This window comes from Zonotrichia albicollis, chromosome 9 (genome assembly GCF_047830755.1).
Source record: "Zonotrichia albicollis isolate bZonAlb1 chromosome 9, bZonAlb1.hap1, whole genome shotgun sequence".
In the NCBI taxonomy this organism is placed as follows: domain Eukaryota; kingdom Metazoa; phylum Chordata; class Aves; order Passeriformes; family Passerellidae; genus Zonotrichia; species Zonotrichia albicollis.
The window spans coordinates 23,398,205-23,425,504 of NC_133827.1; the positions used below are offsets into that span (position 1 = coordinate 23,398,205).

At 44.6% G+C, this 27,300-nt stretch overlaps 1 protein-coding gene across 3 annotated transcripts in view; it reads left to right on the plus strand.

The window, feature by feature from the left end:
* The window catches only part of INPP5D (inositol polyphosphate-5-phosphatase D), a 56,219-nt gene extending 34,706 nt beyond the window's left edge, over positions 1 to 21,513 (plus strand). For all 3 annotated transcript variants that reach the window (XM_074546997.1, XM_074546999.1, XM_074547000.1), the window contains 23 exons: positions 2,269 to 2,356; positions 3,068 to 3,148; positions 3,325 to 3,396; positions 3,668 to 3,791; positions 4,792 to 4,898; positions 5,382 to 5,484; positions 6,484 to 6,680; positions 7,434 to 7,551; positions 8,012 to 8,108; positions 9,168 to 9,306; positions 9,970 to 10,078; positions 10,235 to 10,323; positions 10,554 to 10,635; positions 11,796 to 11,885; positions 12,048 to 12,161; positions 13,288 to 13,370; positions 14,353 to 14,440; positions 15,156 to 15,305; positions 16,051 to 16,144; positions 16,371 to 16,478; positions 16,997 to 17,266; positions 19,205 to 19,775; positions 20,474 to 21,513. In XM_074546997.1, the coding sequence (XP_074403098.1) occupies positions 2,269 to 2,356; positions 3,068 to 3,148; positions 3,325 to 3,396; positions 3,668 to 3,791; positions 4,792 to 4,898; positions 5,382 to 5,484; positions 6,484 to 6,680; positions 7,434 to 7,551; positions 8,012 to 8,108; positions 9,168 to 9,306; positions 9,970 to 10,078; positions 10,235 to 10,323; positions 10,554 to 10,635; positions 11,796 to 11,885; positions 12,048 to 12,161; positions 13,288 to 13,370; positions 14,353 to 14,440; positions 15,156 to 15,305; positions 16,051 to 16,144; positions 16,371 to 16,478; positions 16,997 to 17,266; positions 19,205 to 19,775; positions 20,474 to 20,476 (2,977 nt within the window). In that variant the 3' untranslated portion in view covers positions 20,477 to 21,513. The remainder of the gene's footprint in view (positions 1 to 2,268; positions 2,357 to 3,067; positions 3,149 to 3,324; positions 3,397 to 3,667; positions 3,792 to 4,791; positions 4,899 to 5,381; positions 5,485 to 6,483; positions 6,681 to 7,433; positions 7,552 to 8,011; positions 8,109 to 9,167; positions 9,307 to 9,969; positions 10,079 to 10,234; positions 10,324 to 10,553; positions 10,636 to 11,795; positions 11,886 to 12,047; positions 12,162 to 13,287; positions 13,371 to 14,352; positions 14,441 to 15,155; positions 15,306 to 16,050; positions 16,145 to 16,370; positions 16,479 to 16,996; positions 17,267 to 19,204; positions 19,776 to 20,473) is intronic.
* The last annotated feature ends 5,787 nt before the right edge of the window (positions 21,514 to 27,300 follow it).

The window sequence follows — 27,300 nt, forward strand, 5'->3', positions numbered from 1 at the left end:
GAAGGCCAGCTGAAATGAAAAAAATGAAAAAGCCTAGACTCTTGACTCTACAAATTTTACTTTTCCTGTTTTTAGACCTTCCATGTCACAAATAGAAAAACTCTGACAGGGTGCTAGAACATTGCAGACCTCCTTCCTTCTCTGGTGGAAGGATGTTATTTCCCCCTTGCTGATTGTAAGCAAAGAGAGCAGCCCAATCTTGTGCAGAGCTTTTGGAGCACTCAGTAGCAGAGGGCTCTTATCTCCACACTTCTCTCCCTGGCTTGCCATACCCTTCTCTCTGGTGTATGCAGAGGTGAGGCTGGTTGTGCTGCTGGCCTGATCCTGTTCTCCTAGAAGCCAGCTGCCCACCGACAAGCCCCTGTGAGGACTGAGGACAGATTGTTCCAAGAGCTGCCCTTCTGCACCCTGCCTGAGCGTTTTGCTTCTCTACACGCAAGGGAGGGGAGACCCAGGTGGCCAGATAAGAATAAACCTGAACAGTGGAAGTTCAAATCAAATGAAATCACAAGTGAGAGTCTTGTGTTACTAAAATACCTCTGGTGCTGCTGTTGTAATCATGTTTGGTTTCTCCCATTTCCAACTTCTTATTCTACTTAAGTTTATCTGGGTTTCACAACCCTATTCCTCATAAATGCATGTGGGGAAATGAAAGAAAGGAGATGCAGTAAGGCTATAATTCCCTCAACTGCCAGGACATCTTTAACATTTCCAGATTTTGTGTAGTATTTCTGGTTTTTGTGTAGTATTTCTGGTGACTTTCCATTGCATGTGGACACACAGGTTTCTGACACTTCAATGAAGATCACTAAAGGTATTTATACTGTCAAGAGAAGAAAACAAAAGAAGTTTAAAATGTAATTAAAACCACCCTGTGGTTTTAGTGGGCTTGAATGCCCACAGGAGCTGTTCCTCCTCCTCCTCACACAGAGCCTACATGTTGCACTGTGTAGAGAGGGCAGTTTTTCCATGGGAAATAACTCCTGAGTTTCTTCAAACAGGTGTTGCTGTGTTTTCATGAGATGGCCTGCACATCACAGTAAATATCCTTTCACTCTTCTTTGTCCCAGTGTTCCTGCAACTGCTTGCAGTCTCCTGGGGTCTGACTCCATGGCTGAAGAAATCAATGGGACTCTTGGGTTTGGGGCCAGAACTGTTTGCAGTGACACTGGCCCCAGGTGATCCAGAGCTGAATAGTGGCATTGGAAGAATAAAATTAGCAGAACCAGATTCCTACATGTGCCTTGTACTCCTGTGTGTCCCACAGCAAGTCTTTTAGACTGAAATGTCAAACATGAATGTTTAATTTAGGCAATTAGTCATCCTTTCAGCATCTAGAGAAATATCTTCAGGCAGGCATGCTTTTGCTTTGGAGCACTTTCCCTAACAAAGATGGAATAAGATCCAGTCCATTCAGACTTAGGAAATTGAGGGAAATCATTAATATCCACAGTTGACTATACATAGTGTAAGCATCCTAGTGCTGCTGACCACCATCACCTTCCTTTTGACCTGTGCTCCCTGGCTGCTCTTGTTGGAGTAAGTCTTGTCATTATCAGCATGCAGCTTCTGTGCCAAATTCACACAGCAGAGTTTCAACAAATGAACATCCTGTGGAATCTCATTGGGAAGCACTGGAGGAATGTCATTGTTACCTGTAAATGATTCTGCTCAGGAGATCAAGGGCTGCCTCTTCCACCCCCTTGCTGGGCCTGGCCTCTCTTTGTCATGTGAGATGAAATATCTGTGAATTAGTTTCCTCTTCATATGGAGTCCCCAGCACTGTCCTCAGCAGCTGCACAGGCCCTGTAAGAACTGAGCTGCTCCCACAGCTGCAGCATTCAGAGGCACGAGACTGTGCTGGGCTCTGAGGCATTTGAGTGCATTTGGATCTATGAGCTGGCATTGTTGGGTTGATGCTGCTTGTACACCAGCTCTTCAGGTTTTGCCCAGTTTTCTTCTGGGGAGATTTAGGAAGTTAGAACCTTCAAAGCAAAACCCAAGGAGCAGCCAGAATGGCCATGTTCCAGCTTTGCAAGGCAAAGTCAGCTGTGTGGCTCACACTGCCCTCTTGACCATGTCACCAAGCACTGGGATTTGCTCCCATCATGCATCCCACAGCTCAGGGGGCACATAGCGAGGGCAGGTCCCAGTGGGCATGTGCCCAGTGTGAATGTGTGCCTGTCATCTTGTCTGTGTGACTTTGAGTGTGAACAGAGCCAGGGAGCCGGCCACAGCCTCAGACCTGTGCTGTGTCTGTGTTCCCAGTGAGGCCTCGAGGACTCTCCCATCTCTGGAGTCCATCCAGAAGGTGTTTGAGCAGCAGCTGCATCCTGGTGCCCACCAGCGCTCCCAGGTAAGGGGGCTGGGAGGTGGGAAGAGCAGGACAGGTGTGTGGGTGGCTGTCAGGAGGGCAGGATGGCTCTGGTGTGCAGCCATGGCCAGTGGGGTACAGCTGGGCACACGCCACTTCTATTCTCTTTAGCCTCATTCTGCTGCAGTGCAGAGGGCACCCAGTGAGTTCTGTCTCACAGTGTCACTTATTCCATAGCCCTCTCCACCTGCTCCCCCTTCCTGTCCTAGAGGAAAGTGCCACCAACTGCCTGAGGACTCCTACTTCCCTGTCCTCCCTCAGAATGTGGGCTGGCATTGAACACTTCTTTTTCCATAAAGCTCACTCCAGGATGTTCCACTGCCACATCCTTCCTTTTCCCAAGCCCACGTAAGTCCCCATGAGTTTCCTCTCCCTGACAGAAACCCAAAAGTCCAGGACTTCTGTAAGCTGAGCCCCAGGCCTGGTGATGTGAGCTTGCCCCCAGCAGCAAGCTGACTCCCATGCATGGCCAGCTGCCTTGACCCTAAGGAACAGGTTTGCAGATTTGTCCTTCCAGCCTCCCACACTTCTGCATGTTCCATGCTTTTGTGATGCCTGCTGTAGATCAGAGTGGCAAAGGTACAAGTGCTGCTCCTTGGTCTATGTGAGGTGTTCCCGGGCTCTGCACTCCAGGCTGTGCTCTGGTAATCACCCATCTCCCTCTCTCTTTTTGTTCCTGTGCTGCGGTTTCAGATGCTTGGTGAAGCAAGTCCAGTCAATATTGTATTGAAACTCAACCAGCTGATTTCTTTGCTGTCATCTATTGAAGAAAAGGTAGAGTTTTCAAGCTATTTTATATCATCTTCTTGTCCTCCTTTGCCTCTAGTTTGTTTCTTGTTCATCATAAGTGCAGTGCTCTGCCACAGTAAGATTTCTTTGTTCTGATTTTATTACTCTCAGTGTAGTGCAGAATCACCAAATGCAATAAATTACACGTAATTATTTTACAGGTGAAAACACTGTTGATTGAAGGTCCTGATTCAACACACCGTCGCTCCCTTATCCCCCCTGTCACTTTTGAGGTAAATTTACTCCTTTAACAATGCTGATCATAAGGTGGAAGGACAGTAATGCAGATTTATGTCAGTATCTCAACTCCTGGGAAGTTTGCTGTGCTGCCACAGAGATAACAGCTATTCCTGGGTGCTGTTTGGCACCATGAAAATGCCTGAGATGTCTGGTGAGACTGGCTTAATGATATGTGTCCAGGAATGGAGGGAAGTGCTGCATTTGTAATACATGTGCCTGAAGTGTAGAAGGTCCCTCATGGAAAACCTCTCTGTATTCCACTAGGTGAAAACTGACTCCCTAGGAATTTTCTCAAAAATGCAACTCAAAGTGGATGTGGAAATGGGAAAACTGATTATCAAGAGATCTAAGGATGGTCCAGAAGACAAATTTTATACCCACAAGAAAAGTAAGATGTCAGCTTAATGTCACAAATTCTGAGCTAGACTCTGGGAATTCTGCTGGGTCCTGGGTGATGCATGAGGACCAGTCAGCAAGACACAGATTATCTGTGCTGGGATAACCAGCTTTCACAGATTGTTTTAGACCTAATCTCCAGGTCTAAATGAAGACACTGGAATCAGCACTGCAAGGGAGCAGGTTTTGGTAGAAGATTCCCCATAGAGCTGGTTGCAATAGAACCATTTTTGTTCTGAAAAACAATGCCACTTGAAAAAAAACCCCAGCATTCTGCAGGAACATGCTGACTTCTGTGATGATTTTTTCATGGTAAAAAGCCAGACATTCAGTTTCAGTAACATTTTTCCCTTGATTTTTTTGTATGTAGATTGGTATCTCTCATCACGAGCAACACCAGTTTGGTCTGTGATTGCCTGATTCAAGCAACTTCCTTTTTTTCTGTTTTCTTTCTGAACAGGCAGCTCACTGAAGTTGAGATAAAGAGATTTGTGAGAGAGTAGATTATACCCTTGGGCTCTTTCCTGCTAGAAAATCAACCTGTTGCTGGCAGTAATTGAAACGATGAGCTTTCATGCATGGCTTTCTCCACCTGGTGTTCATAATAATTAGCTGCTATTTTAGATGGGAGGAATCACCTTTACCATCAAATGAAGTTTTACATCCTCTTTCACAGATGGGGAAGGAACACATGTAGGCTGGCTCAGGATACAGGGGGATTGTCTGCACAAAGTTAAGGCTTTATTTCACACTGCCAGGCTCAGGATGGAAAAGATCTCCAAGCAGAAGAGTTTTGAGGGTCCTCTTCACTTGGAGTCCAAACCTGTTTCAATTGGGAACAGGGTTAAGCAACTTTAAAATGCAGGTCTGCAAGGCAAACTGCACAGACAGAAAAGACCATGGAAATCCCAATCCTTTCAGCAGAGTTCTGCTCATTTTGGTGGGACCCTTATTTCAGTGACTGCAGCTTGTGACGCCCAGCCTATGTTCAGTCTTGCAGCTCATCAAGTCCCAGAAGGTTCCAAACAAGCTGGTTATTGTTGTGGAAACAGAAAAAGAAAAAACACAGCGGAAGGAATATATTTTTTCTGATTCCAAGGTATGTACATGGTGTTTCTTTCCTGCCAGCCTGGAGCAGGTGGGAGTGGAACATGGGGCATTTCCTTGGTAGAAATGGAACTGTTGAAGGACAGTAGTTGCCTTTGTAAAAAATAAATTTCTTCTTTGTTCTTGAAACATCCAGACAATGAGCAAGTATACTGTCTTATAAAGGGTCTCAGACACCTAAGTGCTGTGACTGAGGCAGGAGGACAGAGCAAGCAATGGGGAGAAGCAAGAAGTCAAGATGGCCACTGTGAAAAGATTTTTTTCTGACCAGTTCAGCATTTGTTATAGCAGTGCTCAAGCTAAATTGCCTAAAAAAGCCCCACAGGAAAGGCAGTCTCCTGGAAGGTTTCAGGACAGTGCAGAGCTAATCTGCTCTTCAAGTGTGCTGGGAATTTCCTGGTTCAGCAGGTTTTTCAAGAGGTCATGTCAGAGGAGTTAAGTATCTCATTAATTTTCTCTGCTCTTCCCTGTCTAGAAGAGAGAAGGGTTCTGCCAGCTTTTGCAGCAGATGAAGAATAAGCACTCGGAACAACCAGAGCCTGATATGATCACCATTTTCATTGGCACCTGGAATATGGGTATGGGCACCCTTCTGTCATGGGCACTCCTTCAGACACTGCCTAAAGGTGTGCTCAGCTGGGCACTATGAGCTCCAGACTCTCTGTGTTGGGTTCTGAAGGACTGCTCAAGTGACAGGGAATTGTGGCTGGCACAAAGCTGGTGCAGAAGTGCACAGCATTGCCCACCTTGCAGAAAGGACAGGAGCAATTGGGAGTGGGGCTGAGCCTCATCCCCAGTGGGCACAGCTGTGAGCAGCAGGTGAGCAGCACTGACAGCAATGAGCCATGGAGTGCCAGGGCACTGACCAACCACCAAAGGGAACAGAGGGCACACAGGGGCAGGGCATCAACGGGAGGGGATAAAAGTTTGGGCTAAAGAGCAAGAAGGGCAGATGCTTGCAGCCTTCTGAAGTGATGTGGTGTTAGTCTGTAAGGACTGAAGATTTCTGAATTTGTATGGTGATACTCTGTGTATCATGGCTGTCTCAACTGCCACATATGCTGTGACCTATGCTGTGACAAAGCTGCACATCAGCTGCTGTCATTTGACAAGGCACAGTTCATGTCCAGTGTGGGAAGACATCTGAGTGTCTGTGGTACAGAGAAGGGGACAAGGTGTGGTTGAGGACAGTGGAATATAGGGGGTTTTTTTCTCCCATTTTGGACAGAAGCCTGGTTCAGCTGCTGTGAGCTGAGCTGTCTGTGTTTGAGCATCCTTAAGGAATAAGGTCAAGGCAGTGGTAGGCCAGGAGGAGTATAGGTCCCTGCCTTTACTCCTGGCTAGCCTAGGCCTTGGAAAACTGACCAACAAGAGGAAGGTGGTGAAAGCAGAATCACTTATTTCTCAGTGCCTCAGGTGGGGGTAACATGATTGTCATCTTAGAATAGTGTGCCCTGGCTGATACAAAAGTGATGTGAGATATGAAGCCTGTAATTTCTGTCCCTGTGTGTTATCGTCATCCTGGTTTTGACAGGACGTGCTCTGACTTCCTTTGGTGTTTAATGTTTTAATAAAAGGCGCAGCCCCAGCCCCAAAGAAGATCACCTCCTGGTTCCTCTCCAAGGGGCAGGGGAGGACCCGTGATGACACTGCTGACTACATCCCTCATGACATCTATGTGATTGGCACCCAGGAGGATCCCCAGGGGGAGAAGGAATGGCTGGAGACCCTAAGGCAGTCTCTGCAGGAAATCACCAGTATCAGCTTCAAAGTGGTGAGTGGTTATTCCAGCTATTGAATAGAACTCAGGAGATGAGAGTATACATGTTGTACAAATAAAAGAGATGGGCATAAGTGGGATTTTGCCTGAACCTCCTCCCTAGTTCTCCCTTTATTTTCATTGCATTGGGTGAAGGAGACTGCACTGAATATGTCTGTGGGCTCCACAAGATGCCCCCCTGGATGGACCTGTTGCTATGGACAGTGACCTCCCCACGGCCAAAACAGGGACCCTGCCAGCCTAGGAGCAAGGGGAGATTGTTGAGCACTCAAGTCAAGTGCTGGTGTTATTTTGACTTTCAAAAAGCAGGAGACTGTTAAACTTTCTGAGCCAATTGTAGCCTGGCTCTCATCCTAGACTATTGCACTTTCAACATAGGATGTATCAGTACACAGGCAGAGAAGAAAAACTTTTTCATAAAAGAAACTTGAACCTTAATAAGACCAGCTTTGGACATTCCTGGGTTTCAGTGATGTCAAGAAACAAATCTAAGCATATCTGGAAAGCTAACTCTCACTATGATTGGGAAACTATTTTGTGCAAGTAAAATAATCCAAAGATTAACTAGAAAAAAGGAGGAGAAAATGGCAAGGTTTCAGCATTGATTAAAATGACTGAAAACATATCCTAAGCACAGGAAGAAAATTTCTGTAGAAGTGCAATCAAAGGAGTCAGGAAGGCTGCAGCCACAGTGCAGCTTGGCAAGTACTTGCAGAAATAAAACCTCTACCCTTCCCAATCCTGCAGATAGCCATCCATACCCTCTGGAACATCAGGATCGTTGTCCTGGCCAAGCCAGAGCACGAGAACCGCATCAGCCACATCTGCACAGCCAACGTGAAGACGGGCATCGCAAATACGCTGGGTGAGGCACGGGCAGGGGACAGCTCAGCCCCCAGGGAACAGCTCTTCTGCTACAACACTCCTGGGGCAACATTTATGTGACACTCCTAAAGTTACATCCCACTAGCACTGGTTATATTTCACCCTGTAATAGAGGAAATCTGTTTGTGTGTATACTTAGCACACACACACACATATATATATATTTATATTCCCAGCAAACACTTTTGACTGGCTATTGGATTGCTCTTTCTTGGGTTTCACAAGGAAGTTGCACTTCTCTCCCTTCAACTAATTTTTTAGCACCCATAAAAATTTGCTCCCACAATCTGTGCTGTATGCACTAATTTTTTCTGTGTTAAGTGAATTTCTCTTCTCCATCCTCCACTTTACTTCACATGTGCTAGGTGCTTTATTATCTTTGCTAGACTCAGCCTGGAGGTGGATTAATTTTTTGTCATTTTTGGCTTCCCTTTTGCCAGGTAATAAAGGAGCAGTGGGGGTGTCATTCATGTTTAATGGAACTTCCTTTGGGTTTGTTAACAGCCATTTGACTTCAGGAAGTGAAAAGAAACACAGGTAAGATATATCCTCCCCTCTCAAAAATTTCACCCTGAGCCAGGGTGAAGTTCTCTGGGCCGTGTTTGGAAGGAGGGCTCACCAGACAGGCACAAACATGTTTTCTTGACCATAAAAAAATTGTTCAATGTCTCCTGGAAGGGCATTTAAACAAGGGACTTCTGCTATGTGACCATAGCACATGGGTGCAGGAGAAATGGATGGCAAAATTATTTCAGAGCCATCAAGGGTAAAAGCCTTACACAACACTTGCATGACCTGTCATGAAAACCCACTGCATGAGGAAAACAATTCCATGATCTACAGTGTTTTGGAGAAATGTGGGAAGGCTTTTCCCATCCCAAAATAACGTGTTGAAGGGGACTGTCTTCCTTCTCACTGCAGGCAGTGCTGTGAGCCCTGGGACACAGCTGAGAAAGATCCCTCAGGATACCAGGAGGGAGATGTAGAACAGGAACATCCCCACGGTGACTAATTCTCTATACCCACCTGTGAAATAAGGGTTTGTGGATTAGGCAGGTTCTGGTCAGCACAGGACTGGAAGGCAAAGATCCTGACACTACTGGGAAATCAGTGTCCACACTGGGAGGAGCTGGAGCAGTTGGAAGGAGTGGTTTTGAAAGTGAAGAGGACTTGAAATGAAGAATTTGGCCTTGTCATTCTTTCCCGGTCCAGGAAACAGATGGTGTGGGATTTCTTCACAGGGTCTTTCCTACTGATGAAGTTAACTTCTATTGAAGGGTTCCTCAGGGCCTGGAAGAGCTGCCAAAATCTAGTTATGTGTTTGCTGCTGAAATCTGAAGGAAACAGTCTAATGCTGGGCTTCTAGGACATGTAGCTCAGAAAAGCACAGCCCCAGAAGGCAGCAGAAGTGGCTTCAGGAGCACTTTCCCTGGGCCTGTCTGCTGGGGTGGCAAATTCTCAGCTTCTGATCTGCTCCTCTGTAGCTCTGAGTCGGAGCAGCTCCCTCCTGGTAAAGCTGCAGCCTCTGCCATCCCAGGCATTTGGAAATTACACGGCAGTTTAGGATGTCAGGCAGATGTTTTCTTGTCTTGACAGACGCAACCAGAACTACACGAACATCCTGCGCTTCCTGACCCTGGGAGATAAGAAACTGAGTCCATTTAACATCACTCATCGCTTTACTCATCTGTTCTGGCTGGGAGACCTGAACTACCGTGTGGAACAGCCCCCAACGGTGCGGGACGCTGCAGGAAGCCCTGCAGGGACAGCACGCTCGGTTGCTATAGGAGTGCTCTTCTTCCAATCTAGGGCAACATGACAAAAAGAGGGGAGTCAGAAGGGATCCCCAGGGTGTGAGTGTGGCCCCAGTTGAAGGAGAGTAAGGAAATCCCCTTTGTCCTCTCTAAGGAGTAATGGACCCAGGAATGGCATCTGGCACAATTTGCTGCTTCAGGCAGCCTTGGTTCCCCAAACCTCCTGACTTTCATTCCCACTGTGAAAAGCATCTGTCCCTGAATGGCTCAATCCAGAGATTGCCTTTCTGCTCTGGTTGGTGAGCTTGGAATAGCTGAAAGAGGCCTTCAGGCAAGCCCTCATAAATACTGGATAGGTTTCAGTATGTGGGAGAAAACACCAAGCTCGGTGTCGATGTGCATGTGGTTGTGAGTGTGTGTGTTCTTGTGTAGGGGATGTGTGGGCATTTCAATACCTGTTTTGATAGACAAATGTTCAGCCACCCAAAAAAGGCTGGGGCTTTTCAGTGACGGGAAGGACAGGGAAGTGGCAGGGGCTTACAGCTCTGTGAAACAGTTCAGGAGCACTCACCAGTTAACCTGTGAAGGGAGTATTTATAAGAGGTTTTGCCTCATCTGCAGCTCTGCTGTTTCCCTGTTGGCAGGAAGCAGAGAATATTATCCAGAAGATCAGGCAGCAGCAGTATCCGGAGCTGCTGGCTTTCGACCAGCTTCTCCTCGAGAGAAGAGACCAAAAGGTGTTCCTGCAGTTCGGTGAGATCCTCTACTGGCTGGCAGGTTCCTCTGCTACATCCAGCAGCTTTCTCTGCCAGCCTCAGCATTGGGGCAGGGTGTATAGGGCAGTGACTCTCTTGCCCAGGTGGGAGTTCCCAATGGCCAAGCTGTAACCAAGTTCTTTCCCTGTTTTAGAGGAAGAGGAGATTACTTTTGCTCCAACCTACCGCTTTGAGAGAGGCACCCGGGAGAAGTATGTTTACACCAAGCAAAAAGCTACAGGGGTAGGTTAAAACTGATTCCCCTTTAGAGGTATGTGGCACAGCTGTGACAGCAACTCCTGCAGAAGAAAGGGACCTAAACTAATCTCTGTGTTTTCTGCCCTTGTGTTTTGAAAGGAGTCAATATAAACAGACTTGACACAAATATATGGTGCTGGGTGAATCAATTTCCTGTTCTTTTGTAAACTGGCCCTTTCCATTCTTCTTGACATTACTTCTCCTTTGGTTTGCAGATGAAGTACAACTTGCCATCCTGGTGTGATCGAGTGCTCTGGAAATCCTACCCCATGGTGCACGTTGTGTGTCAGTCCTATGGTGGGTGGAGAACAGATTGTGGATAGCAAGGCAACCAGTCTGAAACGGAAATGATTCAGAACAGAGTCTGTAGGATCTCCCTGCACTGCCAGGCACTCAGCATAGAGGGACCTGATGTTAAACGAGGCAGAGGGGAGCCAAAATCTCTCTGCCTGTAACCTTACAGGCTGGGAATTCACTCTGTTATTCTTTTATATGCAGAACACCACCTGGACAGTTGCAGCTGTCCAGCTTCAGACCATGCTGCAGGATTATTTTACATCAGTAATTTCTTGGCAGCAACCACTACTTTTCCTGTGCAGTCACTACCAGGAACTCCTGACAGTGAGTGCCAGCAGGACAGACCCTGTGTGCACAGTCCAGTCTGCAGAGACTGGAGCTGCAAACACATCTCTTGTATCAAATCATATTCCAGAAGAACTGCGTGGTACCAAGAGCCTGTTCCCTTTCCTGCTGAGAAGCATCACTGAAGTGCAGTTCAGGGAAGAGAAAAAGCCCACAAAACCTGTTTAATAAAAGACTCAAATACCAGTTCCTGAAATGTCATCAACTATACATAGGACTGAGCATCTGAGTATGCTGTTCATGGTTTCCTATGCGTAGATTGGGAGCAGGGCTGTGAAAGTGTCTCGGGGATGAAGCAGGCTGATCTGATCACAAAGCCCATGATGCTGAGGTGTGGGGTTGAATTGGCCTCTCTGGAATGACTGGGTTTGCTGGAACTCTGTGTGTGTTTAGATCCAATCAGGCCTTGGTCACCCACTGTTACCTTTGGGCCAGGAGTTGCTTTGTAACACTGAAGCAGGACCAGTGTATTCTTGTGTGATTTCCTGCCATGTTAGAGCTATACTTAGCAGGGCATGTTGCAGAGGTAACCAGGAAGCCTGTAAGGGCTTTTTGTACTGGGGGAATCTAACACTGACAGTCATCTACAAAACAGTACAGTAAAATGGTGTCCCTTAACCAAACCAAATCTTTCTGTATCCTGACAGAAGAGTTACATTCATGCATACTGACAGGAGTTTATGTAGAGAAACACTTTTTACTAGAGACAGTTACCAGAGAGACTGTTATATTTTCTGGAAAATTACTGAATAATACTTCTTTGGTAGTGATCTCCCTGGAGCAGGGCAGTAACTGTCTTCCCTTTCTCCTGGCAGGCTGCACCACTGACATCATGACAAGTGACCACAGTCCTGTGTTTGCCACCTTTGAAGTGGGAGTCACCTCACAGTTTGTTTCCAAGAACGGTCAGTCAGGTTGAGTGCATGAGTGCCATCTTCACTTTGGATACAGAACGCGTTGCTTTGTATATGCTGAGAGAAAAAGCTGATTCTCCAAGAGTCCATTCAAAAATGCCCTCTCTTTATCTCCTACTGAAAGTGACATTATTTTCTCTTCCTCTTTCCTAGACTCCAAATACACAGATTCCCAAGGGGAGATAGAGTTCCTGCACTGCTATGCTACTCTGAAGACCAAGTCCCAGACCAAGTTCTACATTGAGTTTCATTCTAGCTGCTTAGAAAGTATGGGTTTGCCCATCTTTATTGTTTCTATCAAAGTTTTCTGCATGTTTGGATTAGTTCTCCTTCTTCTTGCTTTGATCTGAAAAAAATAGCTATGTGGATCATTTGTTACAATGCATAAAAAGGGGTGTCCTAAAGATTTGATGTAGTTTGCAAGACATTCCATCCTATCAGCAATGCAGTCCAAACCCCACAGCCAAGGTAGCTGTAATTCATGCTTAGACATGTAGCCTTCCAACAGTTTTTCCACCTTGTCAGTCTGATAATTCCTTTCTTGATGGGAAACATATATATCTTGCTTATCACACAGAAAATACTTACATAGTAAAGACAGGATTGATTAAATTTCTAATTGTGCCTGCCACAAATGATCAGGTAATTTCAAAATGAAGCATCTGCATTATCCTAGCAAAAAATAATTTTAAATAATTGAATTAACCTGGTTTAACAAAAAATAAGTCAGAGGATCAACTGAAAGGGAAATGAATGCTAGTGATGTGACTTTGTAAGTGGGACTGTGTACCCTGCAGCACCACAGATTTCACTGCCTGTGCCCATGCTGTGGGGCTGAGTCTCAGCTGTTTATGTAACACAAGCCTACGTGCCCTTGCTGTGGGTTTTTTAAAGCAATCTCCCATCACAGAACTGCTCTTGTAAGTGGGACAGCAAGCCTTTGGTGGATGCTTCATCACATTATCGCATGTCAGAGCGCTGTGTCAAAGACAGTTCCATAAAAGATTATTTTTTGGCTGTATCAAAATTTGCATAAATTTCTATGGAAACAGTGTATTACAAATCTTAAATTAGAATTTCAAAAGTATGCTATCTTGAGTGGCGTAGGAAGAGCTGTCATGTTCTTATCCTCCGGTCCATGTATGCACTGATCTCCTCAGTGCCAAGTTTAACTGCAAAATGAAACCATTTAACAATGCTCTAGCAAAACCATTTGCAAATTTACTGTGTAAAAATTCATCCAAAGCTTAGACTTTAAGCTTCTTAATACTTTTAAAATTTGCATCCAAGTAGGAAAATACTTGTAGGCTTTTTGGAGACATAGTGAAGAGGATTTGTAGCCCAGTTCTTGCTGTCTCTCTCCTGGTAAACTCCTTTTTTTGTCCCTTTGCAGGCTTTGTAAAGAGCCAGGAAGGAGAAAATGAGGATGGAAATGAAGGGGAGCTTGTGGTAAAGTTCGTCGAGGCACTTCCAAAGGTAAACTGGGACAATACCACCATCTTTGTATGGAAGAGAAGCTTCCATTTTCATCCTATAAGCAACCTGAGGTCTTTTACTTTCATAAATACTACTTTCAGGAACATTGTTGTGGTCTTGTTTACACTTAAAGGGACTGTAAGAATGCAGGATGGGCTTAGGATAAACAGAGAATGTTGTAAGCAGGAAAGGACTTCCATGTCTATGAAGAATTTTGCTGATGTGATTATGCCATTCAGGACCATGACTTTTTTCTCATCCTTTTAGAGAACATTTTGCCGGTTTGAGCAGTACCATTTTTTTAGTTTTAAATGGAAAATAAAACATCTTAAAGAGTAACTCTGCCCTGGAGTTTCTTTGCCTGGTCAGCTAAAACTTGGTGTATTTTAAAAAAGTTGATTTCATTTCTTTTTATCTGTGTTAAAAAGAACATCAGTGTCCAGAAGTTGTATTCTGAGTGTCAGTGTCAGACACAAGTCCTGTCCTTGAGATCAGAGCTGTTCTTCATTTCTTGGCATGGTAGGAGTTGAAAGAACTGCAGGAGCTCCTGGATTTGGAGCAAATGTGCATGTCAATACCCTTCTAAATAACCCAGAAATGCTGACTTTGAAAGAGTGCCTTACACTGAGAAACTGGGGAAAGGCTCTACAATAATACAGCCAGGCAGATTTTTGGGAACAGACTGTAAGCACAGTCCAGATGCCTTCCTCCTCAGGCAGTTTTCAGTCCTGGACTACAGGAGAAAACTGCAGCTCATCCCATGAGTGTCAGATTTGCAGCATTCCATTTACTGTGCTGGGACTCAAAGAGTGCAGCCTTCTACCACAGATATCCAGATATTATCAGAGACTAATCCTGGAGGTGACATGATACCCTCATGGGTTTATCCAGCAGGGTTTTCCTCATTTGGGACTGAGTCCCAGGGAGAAGTGTGCTCCTGTCAACCATGTGTTGTATTGACCACCTTAATTTGTCTTTGCAGCTAACTCCAATTATTTCAGACCCAGAATATCTACTGGATCAACATATCCTGATCAGCATTAAGTCGTCAGATAGTGATGAATCTTATGGTAAGTGTTAGCTCTAAAGTTCTGGATGAGTCAAAAGGTACTTAGATTCTTCCAACTACTGAAAGAGTGGGAGACACCAGAAGTAACTTCTATAGACTGAACATCTATGATTTAGAACTCAACAGAAATATACATTCACTAGGGGCAATATTTTGTGAAGTAATTGTGATTAAAGGAATATGATCTCAAAGCAACAACCTGTGTGAGCTTTACCAGCTCTAAAAGAACAGTGGTTTAAAAAGAAATTCCTTTACAGGAACTAAATCAGGATTCAGCATGTTTAAATGCATTTAATCAGAACATAGAAATCCTGTTTCACTTGCACTTACTTGAGGCATTTCTCCTGGCTACAGAAAAGTATTTGGCTGTGCTTGTGGCTCCCAGATTGTCACCAGCCAGAGAATGAAGTCCTGTCCACAGAACACTCTTTGCCTAAATCCCATTAATAGCAATAGCAGACATAGGCTCATGTTTTCCTTACCAGGAGTGGAAGCTCAGAACCCTGAGGTTACCCACAGGTAACTTCAGTGCCCAAATCATTCACACACACATGAAGTGAAATAAATGCCCCTAATTTCTCAGAAGATATTCTGCTCCTTACTGTGCTCCAAAGCAGTAATTACATACCTGTCAGTGCATTGGTAGTAGATGACACAAAACATTTCAGTGCTTCCTTTCTCAGTCCCAGCCTCATTGTCTCCCTGTTGTCTTTTAGGGGAAGGCTGCATTGCCTTGCGAATAGAAGCAACAGAATCCTTAGCTCCTATCCATACTGTACTCACACACCATGGAGAGAAAACGGGGGTCTTCCAAGGTGAAATCAAGTTACAAACGTCACAAGGAAAACAGAGAGAGAAACTGTATGGTAAGGAACATCTTATCTCTGCAATGCTCACCTCAAAAGATTTCTGATAACTGTCAAGGAATTGAAAATTATCTCTGCAGTGCCTGTAGTCACAGAGAATGCTTTTGATGCTGAGTGCAAGGAGATGTGACTATGGTTAGGTCTCAGGAGCATACCTGTACTCTTTCAGGAAGACAGAACAATTGGATTCCATGGGGTTTTTCATCATTCAAGTAAATTCAGCAGACTGAGAGAGCCCCCTGTCTGCCACCTGCACTGGTTTTATTGCATGGGGATCCCTTACTTCCACTTGTGACATGGCACACTCCATGCCAAGCTCTCCTTACTCCAATCATCCTGGGGAACAAAGAGTATGTCAGGCTCTCAATGAGCAGTTTCTTAGCTAGAAGATCACAAACTTTGCTTTTTTCCCCTTACTTCTGTACTCATTCAGAGTACAGAAGCAGCCATTTACAATTCTGATATTTACAATTATCCTCCATAGTAAAATGACTGTATGTGGCTGTTTGGTGGGCCATGACCTTTGTATTTCAAGATACATTTCTTCCTCTGTCAACAAGACATGACATGTATTAGTGAGTAGTTGAAAACATAACAGCAACATGTTCATCGCTCTGATGGACAGTTTTAAACTAGACAAAAAGAGATGCCTTAATGACAAAAAGAGATGCCTTAATGAACACAGGAACATAGAAAACTTGAGCAGACAGACTCTGGAGATATGTGTGCCCCTTCCTTCCTTCAGATTTTGTCAAGATTGAACGTGATGAAATCACTGGTCAGAAACCAAAGAACATCAGCAATTTAGAGCCGAACAAAGACTGGGATCCAGCTAACAGGTAAAGGGCAAGTGGGTGAGTTCCAGGAAAATGGTTGGCACCATATGTCCAAAGTTGGGCTTGCTGTGAGAGCAGTATCAACAGGTGTGCTGAGCACTGAGCTGCTTTGTGGCTCTCTGGTCAGGACTGGTCAATGCTCCTGTGCCCAAAGCTTCAAAAGCTGAGAATGCATTAGCCAGAGTGGGTCGCTGAACCCTCTTAAAAAAGGCATTTCTATTTCCAACAGAAAGTCAAAATCCACTCATCTGATGGCCAGAGAGGCAGCAGCCATCGCTCGCTACTGGGGGAGTGCAGTCACTTCTCCAGACAGCCTGGGAAAGGAGGATATTTTACGGTAACCTTGCCACTTTACCTCTGACAGCTTGGGGTGGGGAGCTATTCTCAAACTGCCTGGCTTTTCCTTTCCAAGAGTCATAGCATGAGTCTGAGTAAGGCTGTCCTTTCACCTTTTTTCACTGGGGCTTTTCCTTGCAGGCAGCTGCTGGCTGGGCCCAGAAACCAATGACAGCCCCTATACGTGGCTGCAGAAGCTGAGTGCTCTCTGCAGCCTGGAAAGGGAAGCAGCTGCTACAGCCACAGGAACTATTTTGGGGGTGGGGGAGGTTGTCTTGACCCAGCTGCTTCCTCTCCAGTGACCAAAGGGAGTGAGGCACTAACAGGAGTCCCACTTTTTCCCTGATTCTGAAGCAACAGTGACCCAAAAAAAAAAAAAAAGAGTAAAAAAAAAAAAGCAGGTAGTATTGAATCTAAGCAGTCAGTGGGTACTAACTCCTTTGTAGCTGGCAGGGAGACAAAAAACTCCAAACATATTTGTGCATGTGCCTCCTTAACAATATTTATTTTCTTGAGCAGGTCCACCCCCACAGACATCAGCAACCCCAACTACCTGGGCATGGCTCCCTTCTCTCAGCAGCCCTCTGCAACCTGCCAGCTTAAGCAGATATCTTCATCAGAGCAGGCACCTTCCCACTGGAACTATGAGCAGCAGTCCAAAGAGAACACCTCCCTAATGGGGCAGAGTCACTCATCCTCCACATCACCCTCCTTGTCACCGCTATCTCCAAAACCATCCCTCCAGCCTACAGCAAGCAGAAGCATTTCTAATTGGAGTCAAGAGTACCAGTGAGTGTTTGAGTTTTGCACTGAGGCTAGGCTCCTCTCTCCTGTCATTCTGCACAGTCACTGTTTCATTATCTGTTTAGAGAGTTCAAGGTGCAGCATATTCTTTACATATTTTATCTCTAGAATGAGAAAGATAAGTGAAGGTCACAAGTACAGACATCACATACTCAAAGAAAACTAGTGTAGCAGTTCCTCAGACTTTTGTGAAAGGAAAGCCAAAGATAATGAGTTAAACTTACAATTAAATAATGGAATCTTAGAATCACAGAATGGTTTAGATTGGAATGGACCTTAATGCTTATCTCATTCCACCCCCTGTCACAGGTAGGGACACCTTCCACTATCTCAGGGTGCTTCAAGCCCCATGCAACCTGTCTTGGATGCTTCCAGGGATGGGGCGGCCACAGTTTTCCTATGCCACGGCCTCAGCACCCTTCTTTCTAACATCTAACCTAAATCTCTCCTCTTCTATTTTAAAAATACCCCCTTGTCCTGTCACTATCTGCACTCACCCTCCTTTGTGTAAGTCCCCTTTAGGCACTGGAAGGCTGCAGTGAAGACTCCTTGGAGTCTTCTGCAAGACTCCTAAACAACCTGTTGTCTCAACCTGATATATACGTTTAATTCTCTACCAAAAGACGAGAAGGAGAAGTTTACAAAGTTGACTGTGATAACAAAGAAGAAAAGTGAATAGGAAGGGGAGGTCCTTCATGAGTTATATGTGAAATAACTGTCACTGAATTTCTACTGGCATGATACAAGTGTCCAGCTGCTGCAGAAGCTAGACTCCATGTACTGCCCCTATCACAAGCCTTGATGCAGAATTTCCATCTGGCAACTGAAAATATCCCATCCCTTCCCAGCTTAGTGAGGTGGCAAGGCTACTTCACCCTAGTGCATGTGTGCAATCTGTGTCCTTGTTACAGACCTCTTCACAGCCAAGAGACAGCTGCTGTCTGAGCTGGGGTGGAGCTCCCCTGGTAAATGGGTGTGGCACTCTGAAAGTCCAAATTGACAGTAGTCAGAGCTGCCAGCACTGCTGGGGTCTGTTCTGTACCCAGCAGTGCTCCATCATGGCTGAGCTCTCTCCTCTGGCATGCACTGACCGCCAGAGAGGAGCTTGAGACACGGAACACAACTCATTTGAAGACACCCAAACACGTGCCACTCACCTCCATTCCACTCTGCTCAGTGATATTGTGGCTGATTTTTTAAGTACTTTGCAGGTGAAAGCCTGGCCAAATCAGGTCGAGTGACTCAAACCCATAGGACTTGCTGTGTCCCATTGTACGGCTGTGCTGTCATTCCAGGCTGAGCTGCAGGTCAAAGGGCTCTGCTGGGAATGCACATGGATTGTCTCACCCTACAGAGCTATTACTCTTACACTGTGCATTTGGGTGCATTAAGGAAATTTATCCCTTCCTTAGGAATACCATGCTGCATTGGTAGCAAGAGGAGATTGACCTAGTTGTAAAATGCCACAGTATAATGTGAGCTCTTATTTTAAGCCTCTAGACTACCATTTCCATCCTCTCTGAGAGATCTGAAGATTAATATTCAAATTCAAATTTGTTTGTGTCGCAGAGTCATCAAAGGACCTGGCACAGTTTGGCACGGTAGTTTATCTGAGTTTAAAAAGGAGCCAAACATCACTTTGACAGGACTGCAACCTAGCAGGGAGTTCACACAATGCTATGCATATCTGCTGTCTGCTATCATGTTACTAATGATTAAACAAAGAAAAACTCACTTCTGTTCTCTCTGTTAAACACAGTTTTGTTCTCTCTCCCTGAGATTAATTGTTTTCCTGTTGCCCCTTCAGGCAGTCAGTTTAATTTGCTCACACTCATTTACTATTCATGTCCTCTCTAAGTCAGTCAATGACTCTCTTGCCTGCTCTTCACAAGTCTCCTTTTCACCCTCTTTCCACGACTGTAGGCCGCCTGACTTGGGGAAATCCACAGCAGAGCCTGTGCTGCAGGAGGAGGGGCAGCAAAGGCCAGAGATGTTTGAGAACCCATTGTATGGCTCCATGGGCTCCAAGGGCAAGGTGGCCCCCAAGAAAGAGCAGGAATATCCCAAGGCCTTGCGGAAAGAGCAGCCGCCACTGCCTGAGCAGATCTGTCATCTCACAAAGCCACAGGAGCCTGAGTGCAGCAAGACCTCTGGCAAACAGCCATCCCCACCTTTCCTGGTGCCCACACAGCGATTCCGGTCCTACACTTCATCCTGCCAGTTGGAAGAAAAGAATACGGGGGAAAAGAGTCAAGGCAAACCAAAGATGACAACACCATTGGAAAACTCGGCACCGCTCAAAAAACTCGTGAAGCCATCAAGGCCTGAAGTCAGCATCCAGGGACAGCAGAACAAGCCACCCCTTCCCTCCAAGAGCCGGGCAGTGCTGGACATGCAGAACTCCAAGGGCCGCGATTACCGGGACAGTTCAGAGCTGCCGCACTCCGGGAAGCACCGGCTGGAGGAGGGCCCGGTCGGCAGGACAACGACACCGGTACGTTACTGGGGGCATGAGTGGGGTGGGAGATGGCACTGCCACTGGAGTGCTATTGGCTCAGTCACTAACTCCTCACTCCATGGTTCCTATCCAAGCTCAGTGCTGTCCCACAAACCTACAGGGCATGCAGAGCAAGGAGTGCCAGGGAATATCCTAAAGCAGTATTGCTGCAGAGGATGGCATGTTGTGAAACTATGGCCTTGGACTGTTTAAGCCTGGTGGTCCACAAGAGGAATGCAAAAAGTCAGTATGTTGCTATGTCTTGTTTTGGGCATACTGTGCTGTTCCTGAAAGTGGTTGATCCTGGCCAGACAGCACAAATCTGTAGTATTGGGCAATGGGCTTTGCTGTAAGTAATAAAGAGATGATTAAAAGTGGTTAGTAGTTAGTGGTAAACACTTAGTAACTTAGAACAGTGTGTCCAAAACCAGTACTGAACCTTCTACAGAAATAATCAGACATATACTTTCCTGGGCTGGTGGGTTTATTTGTTGTGGTTTGGTTTAGTTTTGTGTTGTTTTTTGGGTTTTTTTCAACAGAACACAAGAGCTGTATGAGGAGTAGGGGAGGACTTAGCAAGTGCATTTGGGAGAAAAACCTCACTTGAGCAGGCTGTAGGGTTTTTTCTTTTCCATCTGCATCAAAACTTGTAAGATTGACAATATACAAGCTGATGTCTTTTCTTGTCTCTACAGTGAACATGACACAGCAGCTGGTGGTACTCTAGGAGGAATCCTGATGGGAAGAACAATGGAGTCTACTGCTTTGTTCACACTGATGTCCTCTAGTCTGATTCTAAAAAAGACTGAGGAATTTTATTTTTGAGGGTGCAGCCCTCCCTGTGATTATGAAAATGTTCTAGCTGAGAAGCTTATCCTATGTTGCTCAGACCAAGAGGGGCCAGGACCACAATACCAAATGCAAGTTATTCTTTTGACTGTCACTTTGGTACTTCCATGTAAAGGTGGGTGGCCAAGTTCATGCATTAGTAAATGTTTTGGAAAAGAGGACAGTACGGTACAAGGACTAGGAGATGAAAAGGGTGCATTGAAAAAAAACCCTTCCTACAAAAGCAAGGTTTCTATTTTGTGTTACAGGATTCCTATTAAAGAGTGATATGTAAAAGAAAGCATCTTAAAAGCGGTACAGCTCCAAAGCATGTCCTATCCATGCAGCAAGGAGGTCAGGGAGGGTGGGGAAAGAGTCTGAATAGCAGATACTGGTGCAGGTCACACACCCTCAGCGGAGCCAGCCTTGCCTGGAGCTCGGGGCTGCATCCCTGCACCACCCATGGGACACAGCAAGTGAGGGCCAGCCCATGGCACTGCAGCTCCTTTTCCTTCAAGCAGGCCCTACTTTGATAGCCCAGCAAACAGAGGGAAACACCAGAACCACAGGCAGAAACAGGAGAAGGAGAAGGGCCCATGGGAGCCCAGGAGTAAAACTGCCTGCAGGGGCAGATAGCAGCACCCCAGCCTGCCTGGCAGCAAGCACTCTGCTTTGGAGGACACTGGCCAGCTGGTTTTGGAGCATCCTTAATAGACTAATGCTGACCTTACTGTACACTTTTGTTCACTGAGAATGAATTATGTTAACATACTTTTAATTTCTGTTATATTCGTGTTAAGTATTAATGCTATGGTTACTATTAGATTAAGCCTGTTGTGACTTAATCACTGTTATTGTTTCCATGTTGATTACCTTAAAAATAATAAAATAGTCACCTTTCTGGTCATTCTTTATTGAAAATTCAGAACTACCTGTCACAAGATTCAGCTTTAGGTGGGTGTTACACCAGCTTGCTCAGTGAGAGTAGTTCCTGCCCAGAGAAAACACCAAAGGCACCAAGGAGAGCAGGGAAGGCATGACACGGACTGAGAATGCATCCATCTGTCTGCACAGACCTTCTGTGGATATAGCTGCTTTGAAAACTACAGGACCTGTGAGCAGGTACAGTTACTAATTGTGTGAGTGTAGACAAGGTACAGTAATTTTACTGGAGGAGAAGGGGCCAAGCACAGGCTTGTGAGAATGGGTGGAAAAGGACAACCTGCAGGTAGAAACCTTTCTAGAAGAGATGATTTTTTGCTCTGCAGGTTGGAGTTTCAAGGCATCAATACTGAAGCACCTGGCTCTACAACCTACAAATCAGCAAGAGAAACCATGAGCTTACACTCCTCTTGCTTTATTCAGCAGAATTCTCTCTGTGTAATCACCATAATTCAGTAGCTGTGGTATTTTGCTGGCCCTGAGGAGCATTTGACTTTTCCAGGTTGCAGAAGAACATCTGTGGCCACCTGGAGCAGGTGAGCTTTCTGTCCAATACAGAGAGTTAGATCAGCTCTCAGTAATTCTGGGCTGTGTTCTTCTATGTGTGGAGATGGAAATGGGATGAGCTTTCTATTAAAAAAAAATCTTCTCAACAATGAGACAAGCTCGGATTTTTTTGTTTTATCCTTAATTCTCTAAACTGTAAAAAATAAAATCCCTGAAGTCTAGAAACTAAAAGCTGGATATAAAACAAATATAGCTTCTTGTGTAAACATTCTCCTGATTGAGAATGCTGCTTGAAATGTGCACAGATTTGCAGATGAACAGATTTTGAGAATACTGGACTTGCTAAGGCATAAAAATCTATCCAGGTACTTAATTTGGTCTGTCCTTTAGAAAGGCATGTTGCTGGGGAAGAAAAGCAGCTCTCTTCCAAGTTTCCAGCAGAAAAAAAATACATTCCTATTCCTATGCTAAAAATGGGTTGCCTACCCACTTGGGGTTCCAAAGACAGTCTGATGGAATGGTGGCAAGTACCACCAGACTTTGTGCAAGTGGACAGTGTTCAAAAGAAGGCTCTGTACAGAGCTTTCTGAAGCCTCTCTGGATGAGAGTCTTCTCAGGTGAGCAGCTTAGACACAGAGTGGAGAAGTGGGACAAGTGGTGAGACACTACACAGTACTTGTCTGTGTGCCCAGACTGGCTGTGCCCTGGAATGGTAGAAGTGATAACCACAGCTGTGGGAGCTTGGCAGATGTTAATATCAGAAAATTGAATTGAACAAATAAGTCTGGTGCTTCTGTTTGTTATATTTCATTTTTAATTTCTGTCACAAAGTCTCTAAGATGACATCTATTGGTTTTACTGCCTATGTCTTGAACAACATGAAAGCAGAACTGAACACAAGCTGCTACTTTTTCTGATGTCCCTGAGCCTGACTCCCTCTTGCCCAACTAGGCACATTTCTCTGCCCTCTCTGCTGTTGTCCACTTAAGTTGGTGCAGGCAGTATGAGCAAAAGACATAAACTAAAGGATATGAATTGTCCAAAAATGTACTGATTTCCCCCAGATGTATTATCTATCCATAACCTTCCGGCATCCTTTATTTTAAGTTCTTAAAATAGCTGGAGTCTTTCTGTACTTATTTCCATGGAGACCCAGCTGTCAAAAATGCTTGGAAGTTCCCAGCTACAGGATATTATGTTGCAGAACACAGTAAGTTTTAAACCCCCCATTTCCTGCCTGCACCTGTTGCACCTAACACCAGTTTCCTTGTCCTCTCAGTGCACAACCACCACAGGGCACCTTTAAGCCTTTACCTGAGATGTTGTGGGTGACACATTTTCTTCCTGATAAAGGTATGGTCTTAGAGAAAATGGCTCAAGGAAGAGGAAAAACAGAAGGAAAACCAAATTAAGGTGAGTTACTCACTCCAAAATAGCAAGGGGATAATTTTAATGTTAGAAATTATGTTGCTTAAGCCTGTAATCTTGGGACCAAGCAGCCTTTTTCTGTACAGCTTAAGACAAACCATTTAGTCAGTATCCTCCCACTTGTTTTTAAAATGAAAGGTTTGCTAAAATTTTACTATGTTTTTCTGTTGTCCTTGTGATAATACAATAATAGTCCATGTGATTGAAGGGATGCATTGTCCAGAAATTAACTGATTCACCCCCAGACCAAGCTCCTTATTTTTATAACATTGTGGAGGCTCAGACGTTTATGTGTGAATGAACTGTGGGTGTCAGGACCAACTGACCAAGGTGACGCAGGACAGTTCCCAGAGATCTCCTCACCAGTATCAGCAGATGGATTGGAAACAGACAATAGCCAGATATTTCGCTTTTATTTCTGTAATCTCTTCCAGAGAGAAATTGACACTTTCCTCTGTGGGACATCTGCCAACAAGGCTCTGTCCCTGCTGTCATTTGTGATGTTCCTTGCTGATAACAGAGATCTAAGGTGCAGCCAGTGGGCTGGGCTTGGGGAAGTGATGGGTGCTGCAAAGCCTCTCCATCATCAGCTACATCCACTGCATCTGTGTGGTTGAGGCTGAAGTAGTTAGTGACAGGGTCAATGGCTTTGCCTGCTCTCTGTGCCCAGCTGGCACTGTCTCACATGCTGGTCACACCTGCCACCAAAAGGCTGCTGCATTCCCCAGTGCATTCCTGCAAGGCCTAGGGAAGGATTCATTATGCAAGTGCTACAGAATAAGCCAAATACTCCTTTCAATGTGCAGGAAAGGTGTTAGCTGCAGAGGTACGAGATGTTCTTTCTAAATATATATGTAAGCAAACATCAAGTTATTACTCACATGAATATGAAAAAGATCCTCCTAACTCTACAGTGTGTGCATGGTGTTGTTTCAAATGAGGATTCTAATAAGAAGTATTTTAAGATTGCATTTGTGTTAAACTGCTGAAGTTTCTCAGAAATTCTTTCACAGTTGAATCCCTGGTTGACAGAAGAGTGATATTTCTTTTTGCCTACTGTAATTTGCTATATTTTTTCTGCATTATCTTATTATGCATCATCACAAAGCATTATCTCATTATGCATCACCAAATTTCCCTGAACTTCTGTTCTCAGTTCATTACCATTATTCAGTTTCATTAATTTTATTTGCAGATAATCTTTGTTCTAGCTCCCAAGTCAGCTAAACTAAAGGATACTTCAGTGTACCCTTTTAGATAAAAACTAACTGACATTCTTCTGTAGCTCTCAGAAAATTGTGATCAGAACTGTTTTACAAACCCCAGTATTGCAGAAGCCATCACCAAAAACAAGGCATGGGTCTGCTGAATGTGGTGCTTGGACTGGAGAATTTCCAGAGGCCCATCCAGACTCAGCTATTCCATACTTGTGTGGTTCTCTTCAACTGAGACTATTCTGTGCCAGGGATGGTAATCTGCTACACATTACAGTTATTATTAACACTTTGCTGCATTTTTTCCCAAGGTCTGGTCTAGATTACATAGAAAACAAATTAGTCTCTCTTATCATGAAGTATTAGATTATATCATAACTAATAAAGATGGCACAGAACAGGCTAGTAAATGTTGGGCTGGAGAGAGAATGCATGGATGGAAAGGGATGAAGGTGTCCAGCAACATGCAGAAAGGTTACAGAAAAGCAACAAAGACTTTGTGGAAGGAGAGGGAACCCAGCAGAAGGGATGTAAAAGCTCTCTCTCAAAGAAATAGGTCAGACAAGGGAAGAAAGTAAAGGTAACAAAGAGACTGGAAAATAACAGATAACCTTTGCAACAGAAAGAATGGAGATTTAGCACAATTTATGTCTACTTCACAGTAATTTGCATCTTGACATTATGACTTGAAATACAAAGAAAATGACCAGGTGTGGGACATGTTCCCCCTTTTCAAAGGTAAACTGAAGATCCAAAACAAAGCTGAATTTGAAAATTGAGCCTCACTTTGGGAAGAACACTATCCAGTATCTTCCTGGAAAATTAGCATTTCTGGTTCCCAGTCAGGAAGCAGTAAAGGATGTAGGTTAATCTGAGCACCAAGTTTCAGGGAAACATCCCATCAGAACCTGCTCCACTCACCTCAGAGCAGGGATCTGTTCTGTCACCTGAGTGTCATTTACAACACAGCCAGCTCAGAATCAGAACTGGGCAGGAGGGGGCTCTGATGGGACCCTGCAATCCATTCATCACACCATCAAAGAGTAAAATACAGAGATCAGACTCACTACAAAACCCTTCACCATCTTTTCAAGTGGCCTTACAATCCTCCAGCAGCAGATATTCTCATCTGCCTCAAGGAGCCTGTTTCGAGCTTCACCAGCTTTTACCAGCCCTTCCTCATCTCTAGTGGCCATTTTTTAACTTTAGGCCCTTTCAATGTAATCCTGTCCTATATGAACAAGCAGATCAGGGCATTGTCTCAATCTTCTGACATGCATATTTACATAGTGCTGTCATGTTTCCCATATGTCTTATCCTTGTTAGGGTAAACAATTCCAACTGTCCAAGTCTTTCTTCTGGATCAAATCTCCTATATACATTTGTCATTCCTGCTGGGCTGCTTTGATATTCTCAGTTCTTCCTGAAATGTGCTGGCTAAAGCTGGACATGTCTCCACCAGAAGTCCTGCTTTTCCCTCTATGGATGTGGAATGCCAAATTCCTTGGAGGCACAGTTTTTGTTTCTTCACTGCAGAAGGAGCTTTCTGACAAGCCGGCTAATTTGGTTGTCTAAAATTTTTACTTCTGAATTCAAGTGTTGAGCAAATTGCCAGATTTGGATGCTGCTGGTGGCAGAAAGGTGCTTCAAGTGAAAAAGCCACTTTCAGCCAGAACAAGCTGTTTTGTCACACATTCTTACAGTTCTTGGGGATAAAAGAGAAGAGCAGGATGACAGATGATGACATGGAGCAGGGATGTGCTATTGGAAAGACTTCCAGAAACCTCAGATATTTTTAAGAATATTGTATTGGAGTGGGAAAAGCATTGTTAGCAGGTACTGTAAAGAAAATCAGAATGTCCTACCCACTACAGAAATCACAGATTACAGAAAGGTAATGTAGTGTGATTTTTATAAATTCAAACATATACAGATGACAATTAAGGTCCTTCCCTTGGAACATTCTAGCAGCTGCTGTAAACAGTAAAACGTGCAATGTTTGATATTATTCATTTATCCAATGCTTGAGGACACAATTTTTCCCCCCATGTCTTTTCTACTCACACTGATTATTTTTCCTTCCCTGCTGAAAGAAATAGGGGACAGTTATTTTCCCTCCCAGTCTTAGTGAGAAAAGCCTGCTCTCAAAAATGAGCTGAAGGATTTTTTTCTGGAGGGGCTAAAAAAAAAAGCAGAGTGTTGGCAGTTCAAACTCAGTGAGGAACTTTGGGGCTGATTATATATTAAAGCCAAGGTAGAAGCCTCAGGAGAGTAGTTATTGAGTCTGATCCTTGTATTTCTGTATCTTTGACTTTCCCTTTTCCTCATGCTTTGGTTGCTTTCCTCTTTCCCTGCAAAGGATAAAGATGTAGAGAAGAAGATTTGACAGGATTAATTGCTCTCAGCACTGCCCTTCAGGAGTTCAGTAACTATAGCTGTAGAATTAGGACTTAATCTTACGGTTATTATAAACGATCCAGACCCTGATCGTGGCAAAGAGTTACAAAAGTTTTATTGAGAACAATAAAAAAATTCACAAAACAAAAGGGACAGTGCTGGGAGTGTGGGCCAAATGCCAGAGGCTCGTGCACAAAATGGCAGCT